The sequence below is a fragment of the Diabrotica undecimpunctata genome, chromosome 4 (genome assembly GCF_040954645.1).
Source record: "Diabrotica undecimpunctata isolate CICGRU chromosome 4, icDiaUnde3, whole genome shotgun sequence".
In the NCBI taxonomy this organism is placed as follows: Eukaryota; Metazoa; Arthropoda; class Insecta; order Coleoptera; family Chrysomelidae; genus Diabrotica; species Diabrotica undecimpunctata.
This window is the reverse complement of record NC_092806.1, coordinates 13,518,961-13,537,197: the sequence shown is the minus strand read 5'-3', so window position 1 is coordinate 13,537,197 and position 18,237 is coordinate 13,518,961. Positions and strand designations below refer to the sequence as shown.

The 18,237-nt window shown below is 34.3% G+C and overlaps 1 protein-coding gene across 1 annotated transcript in view; it reads right to left on the bottom strand.

Moving 5' to 3' along the window:
* LOC140439195 (cadherin-AgCad1-like) overlaps nucleotides 1–18,237 on the bottom strand; it is a 106,518-nt gene that overhangs the window by 1,992 nt on the left and 86,289 nt on the right. The window contains exons 26-30 of the mRNA XM_072528943.1: nucleotides 17,127–17,352; nucleotides 13,912–14,021; nucleotides 9,728–9,921; nucleotides 4,918–5,121; nucleotides 1,255–1,434 (exon numbers count right to left, since the gene is read on the bottom strand). Of these exons, the coding sequence (XP_072385044.1) occupies nucleotides 1,255–1,434; nucleotides 4,918–5,121; nucleotides 9,728–9,921; nucleotides 13,912–14,021; nucleotides 17,127–17,352 (914 nt within the window). The remainder of the gene's footprint in view (nucleotides 1–1,254; nucleotides 1,435–4,917; nucleotides 5,122–9,727; nucleotides 9,922–13,911; nucleotides 14,022–17,126; nucleotides 17,353–18,237) is intronic.

The window sequence follows — 18,237 nt, the reverse complement described above, 5'->3', positions numbered from 1 at the left end:
TAGGCATACAAATTAAAAAAAAAAACAAAAAAGTGTAAAAAATTGTCGTCAAGTGACTTATTTTTGTACATTTTGTTCATATTTAAAAAGAAAATTATCCTAATTATTTGCCATAAGCATTAAGGCCCGTTTTCACACTACGTCTTATTGTACGTTTTGTGGGTCATATAAATCGTACGACAAAATGTACGTTTTGTCTAGTGTATACACACTACGTTCTTCCTTCCGTTTTCTACCTAATTCAGAATTTCTAATTCAGAATCTTGAGTTGTGTGAAGTTTGTTTAGTGTTTTTTTTTTATTATGGAGGAAACACGGCTGCTTTCTTTTATTTTTTCAACTATAAAGTTACTACGACTGAGGAAAAAGGGGATGAAGAGGGAAAAGACAAGATGGTCAAGAGATTGGGCTTCTAAAAAGAAGCCAGTATTCCCACGTCTCGTTACTAAAAGAGGCGAACCAGATGACTGGCGCAATTATTTGCGAATGGACACCTCAGCCTATTGTCACTTGCTAGAGTTGGTAACACCATACATATTGAAATGAGACACCTCATGAGAAAAGCCATTACACCCCATGAAAGACTCACAGCAACTCTCAGATATCTTACAACAGGACGCAGCGTCAAGGACTTGGAGTTCACAATCATAATATCCAAACCAGCCTTAAGCCAAATAATTCCTGAAACCTGTAATGCAATTTACTTGGTTTTAAAACATAACTACTTAAAAACTTTTATACAATTCAATAAATTCCCCGAGAAAATCGTAGGTGCATTGCCGCAAATCTGACATTATTAGGCTTTTTTTGGGAAAAATGAAACGAACTGCAGTGGAACTAGTAGTCAAATAAGTCAAGATCGGACGACTTGTCTGAATATGTATTTTCACGTAACGTTTTATCCTATCAGTTCTCGCAAAACTATGCTTCTCTCATCATTTCTACGATCTGACCTTGGATTTCATTTCGATTCGACAAGACGTACGTTTTGCTGTTTACATGCCACGTTTTATTGTATAGGATTTGTCCTATCCAACAAAACGTACAATAAGACGTAGCGTGAAAACCGGCCATTTTACTTAGAAATCCAGGCTCTAGTACTCATCTTGTAGTATCTGTGCAAATAAAAAAGTGTTGAGGGTTAAGAAAGTATAACTAGATTGGAGTTAAATTATATAGCGGAAAAAATGTTGTGAATAATTTAATTTAAAGAACTTTATAAAATTTTAGAAAAGTGCTGATTAGCAAAAATTACCTGTGAGTATCAAAATCGTTCATATTTTTTGGTTTCTTGATTTCGTCATTCTTATATACGGGATTGGATCCTTCGATGGCGTGCTTGTTGGTTGTGGGTGCATTGATACCGATCCTGTTAAGTCCAGATTCTTGAGAACCAAATTGGGGGGTTGTTAGTTTTTTAATTCTGTTACTTAACCTGAAATATTTAATTTTTGTTTAAATTTTGGCATCTCAAAGCGATATATTCAGATTGAATATGTTTTTATTATTTATAATACAAAATAAGTCTATCTCTAGGTGGATTGGGTATTGCAGTAACTAACAGTGTCAGTTACGATTACGATTACAGAATAACAGTTATAAGGTTGGATAGGATTACAGTCCTATTCAAAAAAATTTGGCATAAATCACATAAAACAGCTCCAGAACGATCAAATACGCAAAGAAAACAGATAACGCATATTATACATTTGAACATACAAGGACTGAGTTTTGAAGAAATAAGGTATTTAAAGAACTGCACAAATAGTGTATTAAACTCATAGTACTCAGCGAAAAAAATAAAAGTGGATGAAAACTAACTTTACCTAGGATCGCGGGAAGCAGCGAAATAAATACCACCCGCAAACCAAAGAACCTTAGATATGGTAGCTCCTGTAAAAATTCAACTTTTACGGAAACTTTAAAGTAATCAGCCGGACGGATTTTTTGTCGACGATTGGCAAACGCAAAAAGTTTATTTAATGTGCGTACTATACGCTTTATAGCACAGGAGAGCTAAGAAGCCTACATAAAACACAAAATGAATACGCAGTGACGGCAAATATTGGTTCAACGAAGAGGGAGGAGTATACATCAGCAGAAAAACAAAGTATATAAGGGGTTTCAGCAGCGTAGAACCGCGATTAACTGTGAAAAAGTATGAAAATCTTAGGCGAGTAGAAAAGAGCAATTTCGAAAGAAGAAGGAAGAGCAAAACAAAAATGCTCAAATGCGCAAATAGTCAACTATCATAAAAGAAAATATCCACTACAATTAAATTACCAAATTAATAGTTGTAGAAAAGAGTTTAAATCTAGAGTAAAGATGAAAGCTGTTTTAAAATTTAAAGACTACAAAGCCCCTGATTGTGACAACTACCTTCTTAACTCTTTAAAAATAGAGGCGAACACCTCTTGAAACACATACACAAGTTAACAACTGTAACTTGGGAATAAAAAGACACATGCTGACTGAAAATTTGATAAACTATGTTTATTTCACAAAAAGCGAGCTATGATAGTATCACACTACTCAATATAGCAAGCAAAATACTTAATAGTATATACAAAAGAAGAGTCTGTTATTCCTAATAAATAGTGGAGAACATTAGTGCGGCTTCCGACCTAACAAATCCATAACAGACCAAATCTTTACAGTGAGGCAAAATCTTGCGAAAACCCTAGAGTTGGACGCCAATACTCACCATATACTTATGGATTACAAAGCCGTATATTACTCAGTAAATAAACGTAAATTGTTTTAAGTGAAGCTTCAGTTTCAAACAGTGGCTTCGCTTGTTCAAACTTATACTCGCAGGCCGCAAATAGCAGTCTGTAATGAGATTTCAAGGACTTTTCAATATAAAAATTGTAACAAGGGTCCAAGACCCTGAGATAGACTATCGTTATATTGTACCTTGCAGTGGAAAAAGTAATTCGATATTCTCAGATTACCAAGATGAATACAACCATTAATAAATCTATATGGATACAAGTAGTTGAATATGTACTTGATATTCTGTCGAATTTGCTGCCTCAGTTGGCTTCTCCATCTTCCGTATATCATTCATGAGGTTAAGATAATGGGTAGGGCGAACGCCATCACTCCTAATACCTTTTTAATCGATATTTTCTCCTTTTCTGTTCCCGCCTGAACAGTGCTACCTCCACTGTTGCTCCCTTAATTGGTGAATATTTGGTCTTTCTTTACTTTGGTTGTTTTCCATTTTTAGGAGGAGAGTTATATTTTTATTCTTCTTTTGTTTTCTTACTGCTCATTTTTTATTGTCGTGATCATATCGCATTGGTTTTCCATTTTATTTTCTGTTCTTGGATCAGAAGATGATTCACTCTTCTTTTAGCAGGATCACCATGTGGCGTTGGGCTTTCACCGCTCTGTACCGAGTTGTATAGAAGTTATGGGAAGCCTGACTTTGTGAAATTTATTACGATAGTACACTCAGATGAAATCAGGCAAAAACAAGGGGCAACAGTCAGCAAAATGTTTGACCGAAGAGGACCAGTGGGACGAGGAACCAGAGGAAGACCAAGACTTAGGTACTTGGACAACTAAGATGAGGGCTAGGAAGAATGTACAAATATTGATGTAGTAGCATTCTATATCCTACAGGCGAGAAAAGAAAAACTAATATTAAAAAAAATTATTTCAGTTGGAAAACAAAAAGAAAAGCCACATTTTTGTGGTTACCTACACACGTGTGGTTACAAGAATGTAAATATGGGTGAAATAAATTCAGTAGTAGATGGGTAGTAGAATCTAATAAAGATTTACTTCCTTCTAGGAAAGAAGAAAAACATAAAAAGTAGAAAAATAAATCCCGTAAGAATAGAAAAGTAGAAAGATTGTTACAATAATCTATTGAAAGCAAAACTTAGGGAGTAGTTAGACCAAGTGGAGTAAAACCCATCAAAATGAAAATTAAAGATCTTATTTGATTTTTTTAACTAGCACTTAAACGAAAAAACAATTTTAAGTGGAAAAGCTCTGAAACCCGTGTATACAAAAAGAAAACAAAATGGACTATGGTCATTATAGAAGTAATAGTATTATATCGTCTATTCGAAAACTTAAGGAAAGACTCTTAAAAGCCAGAATAGTGAAAGAAGTCACGAAGACTACAGAGCAGAATATAATTAGACCAAAACATCCGTTAAAGAGGTGTATGCTAATGCTTAGAAATTTTTCAATTGTTAATTTAAATGAGCTGTCACCGTCCTAAAGAGGGCACGTAGAGTTGTCGGTTTCGATATTCGTAGATAGTCGTTTCTGATATTGGAAACTAGCTTGTTGGTATATTCGGACCAGCGTGATGGTAGAAACATATTTTTAACCTTTTCTGCGAAGACAACCTTAACACATTTAAAAGAATAAGTTAATTTACGGTTTTTTAGGCCATCAACAAATCTAAATACAGGCGTCCTTATCTAACGTAAATGTTTAATTTATATCTCCTGGGTCTAACTGGGTCAGAGTCTCGGACGTATTGTTTTGCTGAGTTTTGATTATGCAAGTGTGTGGTTATGTAGTAAGTGGGTTAATAAAGAATTTACACAAACAGTTATTGCTAACAAGAGAATTATTTAAACTCCTCGTTCCCGATAAAGACAGAGCACGTGTTTAACTCCCACTTTAACAAGAAAAGCTGAGCGAGAAGATTAAACGAATATAAGATCGTATAAGTTAATCGATAAAAGTTTGGTCAGTTGCAACAACTAATGGCTTCTAATAAATTCATTCTGCCTTCGCAAAAGAGCAAAAAAATATCATGGTTTGGCCGATGCTCAAATTTGAGATAATAAGGACAAAACGCGAACATCTTCTCTAATCTATATCTAATGCTATTCCCTCGTTACATATTTTATTTAAAATTAGAAGCATAAAATATCAATTTACTTACTGTCTGGTTTTTAGTATTAAAGTGATTAGTAAAAGCAAGACCAATATTCCTAAAACCACAGAAACGCCGATCAACCAAGCTTTTAATGCTGCTTCGCTGTTGCCGGATTTGGAATTGCTCGCTTGGAAGCTTGCGAGGTTCAATTTTTGATCACTTCTTAAGGTGCTGGCCAGTTTTGAGAAGGTGTTCACATTGGTGACTATGCTAAAAATATAGTAAGCAAAAAGATAAACATAATTTCGTAATCAGTAATGAACTTTTTATTAATTATTTTTAAAATAATAAAAATCATTTAACTTATCAGGTGATATTAATAAGAGTAGCATTATTATTCGATCTTATGGTAGTATTTACATTGTTATAAGATTTTCTGTTTTTCTGGAAATATAATGAACTTTGTTATTTCAAATAGATCACCCTGTATATTTTGTTTTTTGAAATTCCTATTTAAAACGTTTTAATACATTTTTCAATATGGTCTATGTAATTCCTGAATCTTATTATTATTAATATTAATATTATTATTATACATTAGTGAGGGCAGAGGAACTAAGTCCCTATTATGCCCAAAAACAAAGAAATTTCATTAATAACCTACTAGTAAAAAACAAAAATTAAAAATAAAAGAAATAAAATTACAATTTTTGGTTTAAAAGAAAAACAATATTTTAACTATAATGTAAAACGGTCAAGTCTGTTTTTGAACGAGTTGGTAGAGGAAGCAGAGACAATGTTATCAGTTAGGTTATTCCAGCACTCAAAAACTCTATTTGGTAAACAGTTCTGCCTTGATCTTGTAGAAAAATTTTCTTTTTTCAGTTTGAACTGATGACCTCTGAGGCGTTCATCTTGATTAACGGTAAACATTTCATCGAGATTTCCAAAATTGAATTTTAGTATTTTAAAAGTTTTAATTAAGTCTCCACGTTGTCGGCGAAGTTCAAAAGAAGTTAGGTTAGCCATACTAAGTCTTTCTGCATAAGAAGGTCTTCTCGGTCCCAAAGAAATTCGGGTGGCTTTTCTTTGGACGTTTTCCAACATAGTCTTGTCTCGAACCAGATCAGAATACCACGTTGGTCCAGCGTATTCAAGTATAGGTCTTACGTACAGAGTGTAGAGTTTATAGAATGATTGCATTGAAACTCTCGAAAAACACCTCCGAATAAGATACAGTCTGAAGTTCGCACGTTTACAAATAGAGGTAATATGGTCGGACCAAGTTAGGCTGCTGTTTATGATAACACCAAGATCGTTATACGAAAACACAGAATCTAATGGCTGCCTGTTAACAAAGTACGAACAAAGTACAATTCGAAGCACTACACATTTTTCAGCGGTTAAGGGTAGTAACCACTGGGAACACCAAGTTAAAATAGAGTCCATTTGGAGGGTTAACTGGTTTGTGATTGGGTTGGCATATATTTTTGTGTCATCAGCGTATAACGATATTTTACTTGAGACATAATAAGGAACATCGCTGGTGTAAACCGTAAACAGCAGAGGTCCAAGGACGGAACCCTGAGGCACTCCACTTTCCACTAACCTGTCCTGTGAGAAAGATTCGCCAACTCTAACTTTGTAATATCGATCTGTCAGAAAATCATCTATCCAACGAAGTAAAGTACCGCGAACTCCGAAATGTTCTAGCTTATGTAGAAGTCTGCGCTTAGGTACACGGTCAAAGGCTTTAGAGAAATCTAAATAAACAACGTCAATCGGCTGCGAACTGTTAAGTGATGACGTCCAGTCGTTAACACAATATAAGAGATTGGTTAGAGTAGAACGACCAGAGACAAATCCATGTTGTTGTGTTGGAATAACATGTTCCTGGAGAAGGAATTTGGTCATCTCCTCGGAGATAATGGCTTCCATAACTTTGGCAACTACTGGCAGCACGCTAATCGGACGATAATTGTTGGGGTCGAGTTTGTTGCCTTTTTTAAAAATAGGGGTAACGGAAGCTAATTTCCAACTAGGGGGTAAGGAGTTCTGGATGAAAGAAGTTTGCATAATTAACGTTAAGGGTATTGCAAGCGTGTCTGCGCACCTTTTGAACAGTTTTGGTGTTAAACCATCTAAACTGGGTGAAGCGGCTGTGCGAAGTTTCAACGGTGCGATCCACTGTGAATTCAACTTGCTGTAAGGATGCGCCGACACGATTACAGTTAATAGCAGGTAGATAACCATCATTCGATTCTTTAGTAAAAACCTGTGAAAATGCTACAGAGAAAGTTTCGGAAGATTCTTTGTCAGAAGAGCATAAAGTCTGGTTGGATTTTTGAAGTAGAGGAATAGAAACTTTAGACGTCATGGAGGAACGTATGTATTTGTAGACTTTTTTAATGTTACCGCTTTCGATAACATTTGCTTCAAAATTTTGTCTTAGAGTTTTTAGAGATGTTTTTAAGTTATTTGAAAATCTGCGGTGGCTTTGGCAGGTTATGTTTTATAAAAGGAGCGTTTAAGTGATCTTTTAGGAAATAGTTTAACCCGTCATTGTTCGAGTGGTGAGCGCAGCGCTTGGTTGGAACTATTTTTAAATCTACAAAAGTATTAAGAAAACTACGGGCATTCAGACTCAGTGTAATCTCTAATGATAGAATGTAGGAGGCATTTACGTGTAAAAACATTGCCGGCAAGCATAAATAGCCCACCACTAAATATTTATTTCTTGTCCGGTCATAAGCTGAGCGGCGCGCCCAGTACGCGAACAACCGTGGAAATAATTTGTTGTGTTTTAGTCGTGCTGTTTTAACGTCACCACGGAGATATAATTGTACTACCTGCGAATTTTATTATGGATCCAGCCCAAGAGACAACTTTTGGCGTGGTTAGATGAAATTGAAGCAGAGGAGAATGAAAATACACCTGGATGACAAGATAAAGAAGACAGTGATATAGACCAGTATGAAAATTTAGGCCATAATACAGACTCCGAATTATCAGCAGATTCTGATGACAATGATGTGGCTTCTGTTTGTCGTAAAGGTGATCCAGTTTATCTTGGAAAAGATGGTATAACAAAATGGTTTCATTCACAGCGAAAAATCAGTCGCACACGTAGGCGCAATATAGTTACTTGTCTACCAGGTATGAAACAAATAATAAAAAATATGTAAACACCAACTGAATGCTGGAAATTGTTTTTCTTTGACGAAATGGTAAACGAAATTGTGCAACATACCAATACGTATTTAGTAAAAATGCGCAACCAGTTTTCTCGTGAAAGGTTCAGTATGTACCAATAGTGATAAAATTAGAGCACTATTTGGCTTGTTGTTCTTAGCTGGTACTTTCAAAGGTTTATGTAAATCTGGACTTTCTTTGAGCTACAAATGGAACAGCTCCTAAATGTTTTCGGACAGTTATGTCAAAAAAGCGATTCTATATCCTCCTTCGTGCACTACGCTTTGACGATATTCAGTCCAGAGCAGAACGACGAAAGCATGACAAACTTGCACCCATTGGAAAAGTTTTCGACGAGTGTTTGGAAAAGTGCATGGCTTGCTATACAATTGGAATGTATTGCTGCATTGATGAGATGCTTGAAGGTTTTCGGGGAAAATGTAGCTTTCGTCAATATAAACCCAGTAAGCCGGCAAAATATGGCATAAAAATATTTGCACTTGTTGATTCGCAAACTTTTATACAGTAAAGTTGAAAATATATGCTGGAAAGCAGCCAGAAGGTCCCTTTGAGACAGATAATAGTCCTAGCAGTGTGGTTAAACGTATTATAGAACCAATTGCCCATACTGGATGCAACATTATTTGCGACAACTGGTTTACGTCCATTCCACTGGCTACTGACCTGCCACATAATTACAGTATAACTCTAGTAGGAACCCTGAGATAGAATAAACCACAAATTCCTCCTCTTTTTGCAGCTACAAAAGGAAGACCACTAAACAGCAGCATTTTTGATGACACAATTGATGAAGAAATGGGTGAAAACTTTAATCCGCAAGTTATAACCTTCTACAATACGACAACGGGAGCAGTGGATGTTGTGGACCAGATGAAATATAGTTACTCCGTTTCTCGAATAAGTTGCCGATGGTCACTTATAGTCTTTTTTTCATTGATGAATATTGCAGGAATAAATAGTCATGTAATTTATTATAGCAATACTAATACTAAATTAGAACGCCGTAAATATCTAAGAGAAATTAGTATAGATCTCATCAGATCCCGCCTGATAAGTCGTGCATCAATAACAACATTGCCATTATTATTACGACTTCAAATAAGACGCCAAGGAGGTCTTCCTGATAAAAAAACTTCGGTAGCAACTGCAGAAATTAAAGATTGAGTAAAATGTTTTTACTGTCCTCGAAGTTCAGATAGAAAAACGACTTCAAGGTGTGCAGATTGTTCAAAACCTATTTGTGGTGAACCGACTAAGTTTCGTTAATTATTGAATATCCTAATAAAATATAATTAAATGAGAAGAAAATGACGCCTGAGCGCAGCGCTCATAGGCGAACAATCGCGTCATTTCCTGATACGCGAACAATTGACGGATTAAAGAAGAAAAAAGCTTCTGGGAAACACATTATTTAGATATTGCTTCACCTCACGCGGATAATGAGGTGAAGCTCCATCACGTTACAGCCAAATACTATTGTTTGGGATATTATTATTGTCTGCCAAGTTAAACAAGATGAATCTTTTACTATACCACTTCGCATAAATTTTTTACTACCGCTTGTAGTATCCAAATCTTCTATATAAACTTATAAGTGTATAAGATATAAAGATAACAATTTTGTCTTTGGGCAACATTAAATGATAAAAAAAAGTTTACTTACTTTAATATTGTTTCACTATTAACCAGTTCGAATCCAGTATCTGTGTCGCTTTTAGTGAGTTGCAACTGATTGCTGTTTTTAACATTTATGAAATAAAGCCTTGCTCTGGTCATAACAACACCGCTGTTTGTTACTATATCTATATTCTGACGATATGCGTCATATCCCACTATATCGGAGATTATGCTTAACATCTGGAAAATTTTAGTTTAGGTTAAAAAGTTTTTATATAAATGTATTATATTCAAGTACGGAAAAGGTTTATGATGTGTATTACAAAATAAGCGAGATATGTAACAAAGATGACCTTAATTATTATGTTTTCGATCACAATCGTATTTCCCCCTAGTCTCCCCTGCACATTGTGCATGAACGCCGATCGTAGCTTTACACCGAACGATTTAACTGATTGTTTCCAATCCAATTACTCTTGGAGCGAGCCACTAACTTGGAGCAACTGAGAAAAAAGGAAAGATAATCCAACTTAGCCAAAACATTTCAGCAAATGAACTCAACGTCATAAGAAAAGCGTTGTATAATAGATTGGGTTTCTGTTTAACACAAGGAGGTGGTCTTAATACAAAAACTTGTATAAACAGCAAGAAATTGTATGGCCAGTGCCAAGCAAATATGTTCTACGTTTCTACGTAGTGTACTTCAGTGCTACGTTTTTTGTATAGGGTATGTCACATTTTTTTTTTGAAGTTATACTTCTATACGCGCGCTCCACGTTGGAAATTTGTATGGGAGTGAATCTGTGAAATCATTACATATGTAAGATAATGAGTAAGAGAGAGACAGAAGATATATTTTCTCTCTCTTCCTCTCTCGAATATAAAAATGTTCCTTTTGTATATATAATTTAATACTACAGTAGGCTCCCTCTATAACGAGAACTGAAATGGCAGACTTATTATCTCGTTATAAGCGGATCTCGTTATATCCAACAATAATAATACTGTGCATACATATGAATATGTAGTTTTCTAAAACATTAACTTTCTATAGTGAAGCCATTCGGAGCAATATAAGATGCTAATAAATATTGTTTGAATGGCGTTTTTGAAAAAAAGTTGTTTACTTTTATTGTCAATGAAATACATTAAAACAAAAAAGAGTTGTTTACTTTTATTGTCAATGATATACGTTAAAACAAAAAATCTGTATTCTGTAAATCTGTATAAAGCGTATTTTCAAGAATAACATAAACTACTGCGTCTGCAATTGGAAGAAGTCTGTCATTTTTAACTGCTTTAAATTGTCCAGTATTCTATCTATCATATTTTCTAAAGATGTGAAACAGTTTTATGCTTCTTCATTTGCTTTTTTTTGGATAAAGTTTCTGACAACCTTTAAAACACTTTCCACATCTTGTCTATTAGGACCTATATTATTAGGTGTGAAACCCCTACAATGACACTTGTGAATCATAAATTGAATATTTCCAACTAAGAATCATAAATTGTAAGAAGTTTATTGCGGACGGCACTTAAAAAGGGTATTTATTTTTAGCTACGGTCGGGCCAAAACGTAAAAAAACACGTTTTTTAATCTTATTTTCTCTCGTTATAAGCAAATTTACCTTCAAGTTCAAGGGTTATAGTTCAATAGAAATTTCACGTTTCATCTAATGTACCTCGTTATAAGCGAAAATTCGTAATAACCGTGTTCGTTATAGAGGGAGTATACTGTATATATATTATATAAAGATATATCTTCTTAGTCGTTAACCTGATGCAGGTATCGGGATATCATGAAGCTATTAGCTAAATTTCCCAATGTTCCTCCACGTTTTTCTATCTTCTGCCATTCTAGCACATTCTGACAATGGAGCGCCAATGGTAGCAACAATATGGTCCGTGTATCGTGTAGGAGATCTACCTCTATTTCTTTTGCCTTCTACTTTTCCCTGGATGGTAAGTTTTTCAAGACCATTTCTTCGAAGTACATGTCCAAAATAGCTTATTATTTGTTCTGATATTTGTGTTCTTAGTCTTTTCTTTATGTTTAGCTGGTCCAGTATGGATTCATTTGTTCTTCGGGCCACCCATGAACAAAGAACTATCATGAAAGATAAAGATATAATATATACATATAATATACATATAATAAAATATTTATTAATATTATTATTTAGGTGATATGTTTTGTATTATTTATTAAATGTTCATAATTATATTAGTCTTTTGTATTTCAAAATAATAATCTCAATAAAAAATCACTGTATGATCCAGAACTGTCAATTTTGAGATACGTTTGTGTTATGTCCTCGGTAGTATAGTAGTCAGTATCCCCGCCTGTCACGCGGGAGACCGGGGTTCGATTCCCAGTCGGGGAGGACTTTTTTTATTAATATTATTAAATTATTGTCATTTTTAAATACTTATGGATATTGCATTTTAATTTGTATTGTATTATTATATGGAATTATGTTGCACGTATTGTAGTGTATTTTTTTATGTATATTATTGTCATTTTTAAATACTTATGAATATTGCAGTTTAACTTGTATTGTATTATTATATTAATAAAAAAATAAACAATGAATTTTACTGCAGAGTATGTGTAAAACAATTTTTGCATTTAACTCCTTTCATACATATATGAAAATAAAAATATACATTTTCATCAAAATATTGATTCAATCCTTCATTGTTAGTAAGTTGTTATTAATTCTGTTTCTCTTTCTGCTATGTCTTACCTATAGAATTACATATATAATGATTGTGCAGATTGACTCCCAAATAAATTTTTAACGGCGAACGCGTGTATAGAAGTATAACTTCTACCGGCAGTCCCACTGGACTGCCACACCCGTTTTTTTTATTTCAGAATAACCTGTGTTTTTTGTGAAAAACCCAAAAGTTTGTCTGTTCAGTACTCTAGTAATCAAAGAATAATTACTATATTTTTTGTTCAGTTATATTTATAGGCATAATTTTATAAGATGATAAATTATCATACTTACATTGGCACACTTCAGCCTTACCCAGTTATAAACGACATTCCATGTAACTGTAGGTAATTTTGTTTAAAACCTGACTTGCTTTAATCTGCATTTTTATATTTTTTTATTTGGATTGCTTGGTTTATTTTGTTAATATATTGGTATTTATATATTAACTTTTTTTTTGGCTGAACTTTTAATAATTAGAAATTGTTCTTCTTAAAGTTCCATCTCCTATCGGAGGTTGGAAATCATAACGGCTATGGTCACTTTGTTGGCTGCTGCTCTGAAAAGTTGTAGTGAACTACAGTTAAACCATTCTCTAAGGTTCTTCAGCCAGGAGATGCGTCTTCTTCCTATGCTTTTTCTTCCTTGGATCCTTCCTTGCATAATAATTCTCAGCAGCTCATATTTTTCTCCTCTGGTTATGTGACCCAAATACTCTAGTTGAAGAACTCTAGAAATTTTTAATTAGTAGCAATTAATTATTCATTAGATACTCTTTCATAATCTTCCTTTCTTCTGGGAAATAATAGAATAATTCTAACAGGAATGTATAGAGACCATAGTATAAGACGAGCGTGTTTGTTTCTCGTTCGTTTTAACTATATATCCATTTTGCTTTTATAGAGAGGTTTATCATATTTGTTATTCTTTTAGAATCTTTTTTGAACCGATCTTCTTATAAGTCAAGTGTCGAATTTTTCTCGTCCGTCGAAAAGGACAAGGTAGCGCCCTTTATTTTTCTCTTTTCTCTTAGCACCAAAATTAGTCGTTTTCATTGGTACGTTCCAATTCCCAATTTTTTATCTGAATATACCCCATCCTAGATCTATAGACCCACGTCTTAAAGCTCATAATTGTCACCTGATGTCGCTTTGCACGGTGAATGTACTTGCACCTGGAATTCTTATTTCTCTTTTAATCCCCAATGTCCCTTCCGGACAAGTTACGTTACAAAGCAGTTGGTGGAAAATTACAGGAAAAAAGAAAAAAAATGCTCATATGGTATTTATTGATCTTAAGAAAGCATATGACAGAGTTCCTTTAGAGATTCTGTAGTCCCCGGTGAAAATGTTAAGATTGTGAGAGACATGTATGGGGAAGTAACAACTAGTGTTAGAATTGAACCAAGGCGCCGTGCTTAGTCTTATTTATTAGTGTTGAATCAAATAAACAAACAAAATTGTTAGATTTGATGCTTATATCGTAAATTAATAAAATTTAAATTACATACCGGTGTTTCTCTATCCTGCACATCCTCAATATCGTTGTAAAATTGAAAATCAATGGTGTTGTCGTCCGTAATAATAAAGATTGTTGTATCAGCTTCACTTTCAAATGGACCTAGAATACAGTATTCGAAGATGTAAAAAATAATTCGATTTTTTACAAAGATAATTTAAAACGAGTGTTCAAAATTAGCAATGATGAAGACTCCAGAGAGGCACTCAAAAGTCTCGACATACAGAAATTCGAAGCAACTAGAATATATAGTACCACAATGTAAAAAGTAGTCAGAATTATTGCTTCTTAAATGCAATAAGCAACATAAATGGACTTCTGGAGAAGATCATCAGGCGAGTCAACTATGGAGAGGGTAAAAATTAAAGAATTAAAGAGATCATAAAAGTAAGACACACAATATCCGATGAAATAAAAGACAAATAGTTTGTTTAGCCATGTTAAAATAATTTTCACTACAAGACTTCCCAAACAAATTAAATAATGAAAATCAGGTAAAAAAATAAAATGCGAACGATCCAGGCGAAGTTACAGAAGCAGAGCAGACAAAGAAGATAGAGAGAGTGAATGATAGAGATAGTTCGAGATCGGAAATCTGAAGATCTAAATATGGCATATGCCATTATACATCTTGAAAATGGCAAAATACCTGGCGATGACAACATAGGTGTTCAAGTCCTCAATCTAATGGATAGGAAAATTTCTTGTGAACCTTTCAAAAAATTTGTTACAGAGGGCACATACCTACAGATTCGCTTAAGTCAACATTTGTTGCTATTCCAAAGAAGCCAAATGCCAAAAGCTGCGAAGAAAACGGACTTATTAATCTTATGAGTAGACCTAAGATATGCAAAATTCATTTATTGCATATTTTGCATATATACAAATATCTGGAAATTTTGCATTTTTATAGAGGAAAGTCACCAATTATGGAATATCATTTTGTTTTGGGGATACAAAAAAAAAAGTTTATAGAAATGAAAACAGTTAAATGTTATTACAAATCGGTTATACATTTTTATGGAGGAGTAATTAACAGTCTTTTATCAAATATCTTAATCAAAAAAATAAAATCGAACACAAAAAACAAAATTACAAGTTAGTAACCAATTAACCACTATTAAAAGGGGGAAAGCGTCATACCTGGGCCATGTGTTCCGTAATGATAAGTACAGTCTGCTACAGCTTATTGTGGAAGGCAAGATTGAAGGTAGAAGAGGTTTGGGCAGAAAGAAGAAATCCTGGCTGAGAAACTTGAGAGAATGGTTTCAAATACCAGAAGCTGCGAATATAATACATGCGGCACAAAACAGAGAAACCTATCGTTTGATGGTCACCAACCTTTGGTAGAAGACGGCACATAAAGAAGAAGTAACCATATATAGAATAGGTACCCATATATGGAATACAAGCATAAACCAAGATATCAATAACAAAAATAGACATAAATATATAACATCAAATAACTTTAAATAAGAACATTGTGAAAAATGAAAGAAGTGGCTTAATTCACTTAGAGTCACAAATCCATGTATTAAACTCTGGACCAGCACAACTATAATGAGCTCAGAGCCCACACATTATGCACATAATCCAGTTTTCTCCACTGTTATCCGTGGAAAACAGCTAATCAGGCTCACTGTCTGCATCAAACTGGATAACGTCCTATTCCTCAAAGTCTTCTTCAGAATCAGTCTTATTTTTCTTTGTTCATTTGTTTTCTTCGCAGTTTTCTGTTTATTCTTTGTCCTGGCTATTTTTTCTTTTTCTTGTCTCTTCTAATTTTAATTTACTAAATCATTCTTGTAGGCTGAAAATGTTATGATATCTGTTACGGTAGCTTTCCTTTCTCAGTTAGATACTTTTTTTCGTTTCTCTGACACTGAACTTAGAGTCAGTAGACTCAGACCTAGAGTGTTCCGATTAATCTCTGAAGTCGAAGGTACAGGTTCAGGTTGTACATTAGCACTTGCTTCTGGTACAGGTATTTGTGTCAGGGCTTGAGCAGGTTCATATCCTGATTCCAGTGCAGTGATGTTGGTTGTACAACCGTCTCTTACAGCATTATGTTGCACGGAAATAAAGTCCACATCAGTGAACACATCTTTATTTAAAGACTATAATCCAGCGACCTTAAAAGAGTTGGCTGCAATCTCGCCTGTTTGTACTTTCAAATAAGATTTTCCAAACAGCTCCGTTATATTATATGGAGTTAGAGGTCTGTTATTATTTCTAATCGACATCATCCAAAAGACTCTTATGATTATTAGCAGACAGCAACACAAGCATGAGCAATTAACAAATTAAAAGAGGTGAAGAGCCTTTAAATCTTAGACTTTGTGTGGTACGTGTCATGTGTTGTGAATATAGTGAAGACACGTGGTCAATAAAAGTAAAATCAAAATAGGATTGAAGCATGCAAAATGTGGATAAAATATCGTGGATGGACCTAGTGGCCAATGAGGAGGTCTTGCGACGCGACGGGCTGGTGTAGGCCGAGAACTGTTAACTGTGGTGAAGATTTTTTATTTGAAAACCTTACATTCTCCCTTAAAACTTTAAAACTTATACTCACTGCTAAAATTAAGGGTAGAAGAGACTTGAAAAGTAAACTACATTCCTGGCTTAAAAACACACGAAACTGGTATGATGTCTACGATTCTAGATTAATTTTTCAAATAGCCAAGGAGGATAAACTTAAAATAGTTGATTAAGATAGCAACTAAAACCCCTACATACTGCTAAGCGTATGACACAACACGAAGAAAAGCTAATTGGAGTATAACTGCAAGTCAATTACATGATATATAGAAAGATATCCCTTAGAGTTACCTATACCTCTATGCCCAGGGGTAACAAAGGCATTTTAGAAGACTGAGAATTGGACAAACATACATGTATTTCTCATGGAATTTACTGATCCACCTGCATGCAGCTATTCCAATAGCTATGTTAAACTTATCCTGCAACATTATTTTACAAAAAAAACATCCGTTGGAAGACAATATTGAAGGAATATTGAGTGAACCCATAAATCTGTTCAAATACAATATTTGTAGTATAGTAATATTGTATCATAATGTGATAGTGTATATAATCTCAGCAATTAAAACACGTTAATCAATATAAAAAATTCTTTTGATAGTTCTCCTGTTTTTTCATGTATAATTAAAAACAAATTTAAAATAAAATTCAGAGAATTCTTACCATTGCCGTAGTCATCTCTATTGTCCTCTACTTTGATTTTAAATTCAAATCGACCAGTCATTGTAGTTTCCACTGTGAAGTCCAAAAATATTGAGGCGGTATCATCTTCAGTCTTTAAGTAAAATGCTTGGTCTTTTATTTTATCTAATCCTTCCCCAAATCGTTTAATCTCACTGGAAATAGAACACGTTAATTTTCCTTGATCGATAACATCGTCGTCATGAGCCTAGAAGTGAAAAATATATTTTTTTGCAATACAAAAACTAGGAAAAAGTATATGTGTGAAAGATATTTTTTAATTTATTAAGTATGCGTAAACGAAGTATGTTATTTCATACTCAGCAAACCAAAAAACGAAAGGTAAATTTATTATTCAGGAGTAATCAACTCAGTACATCAATAAGGAACAACCATAGCCGTTTAATCCTTTCAATTCCAGACGAAATTATAATTTGTTGACCTTTAAGTCCCACCGATACATGTAAGTACCACTTAATTTATTTTACATTAAAACTACTCTGACTAGCTTTAAGCGATTATTTTCCAGCGGTATATCTAAGCTTTAAAGGTACGTTTTTACTGGAGCGTCTGTTGCGTGATCGCCGCTAAGCGATGATCGCGGTGTACCGCTTGTTTGGTCTGTTACGGCGCCGTTTTGACTGAAGCGTCTATCGATGGAGCCGCTAGTGTCAATCGTTGGCGACTGGTCTAAAGGTGGGTACACATATGCGAGCCGAACGGTATACGTACAGTACGCGTACAGATCCTTGAAAAATATTCTACATCGTACTAATCGCATACTTATCTCGATCCATGGAAAGCGACAAACCAACAACGAACACTCATGTGCGAAATGATTCATTTTATTTATAATTTGGGTACTGATTTATGTTCCTGTTTTTGCTTGTTTAACAAAAATAAAATTATGTACAGTAATCATCGACGTATAAATAAAGATTTTATCTTTATTTATACGTCCATGACAATAATCAGTTTACTGTTTTCTCACGTCTCTCTAGGAAGGAACACGTCATTCACACAATGTCGATTTGATGACACAATAAAAATGTTCGCTGCGTCTAGTAAGCGCCGTCCAAACTGAAAGCCGAGC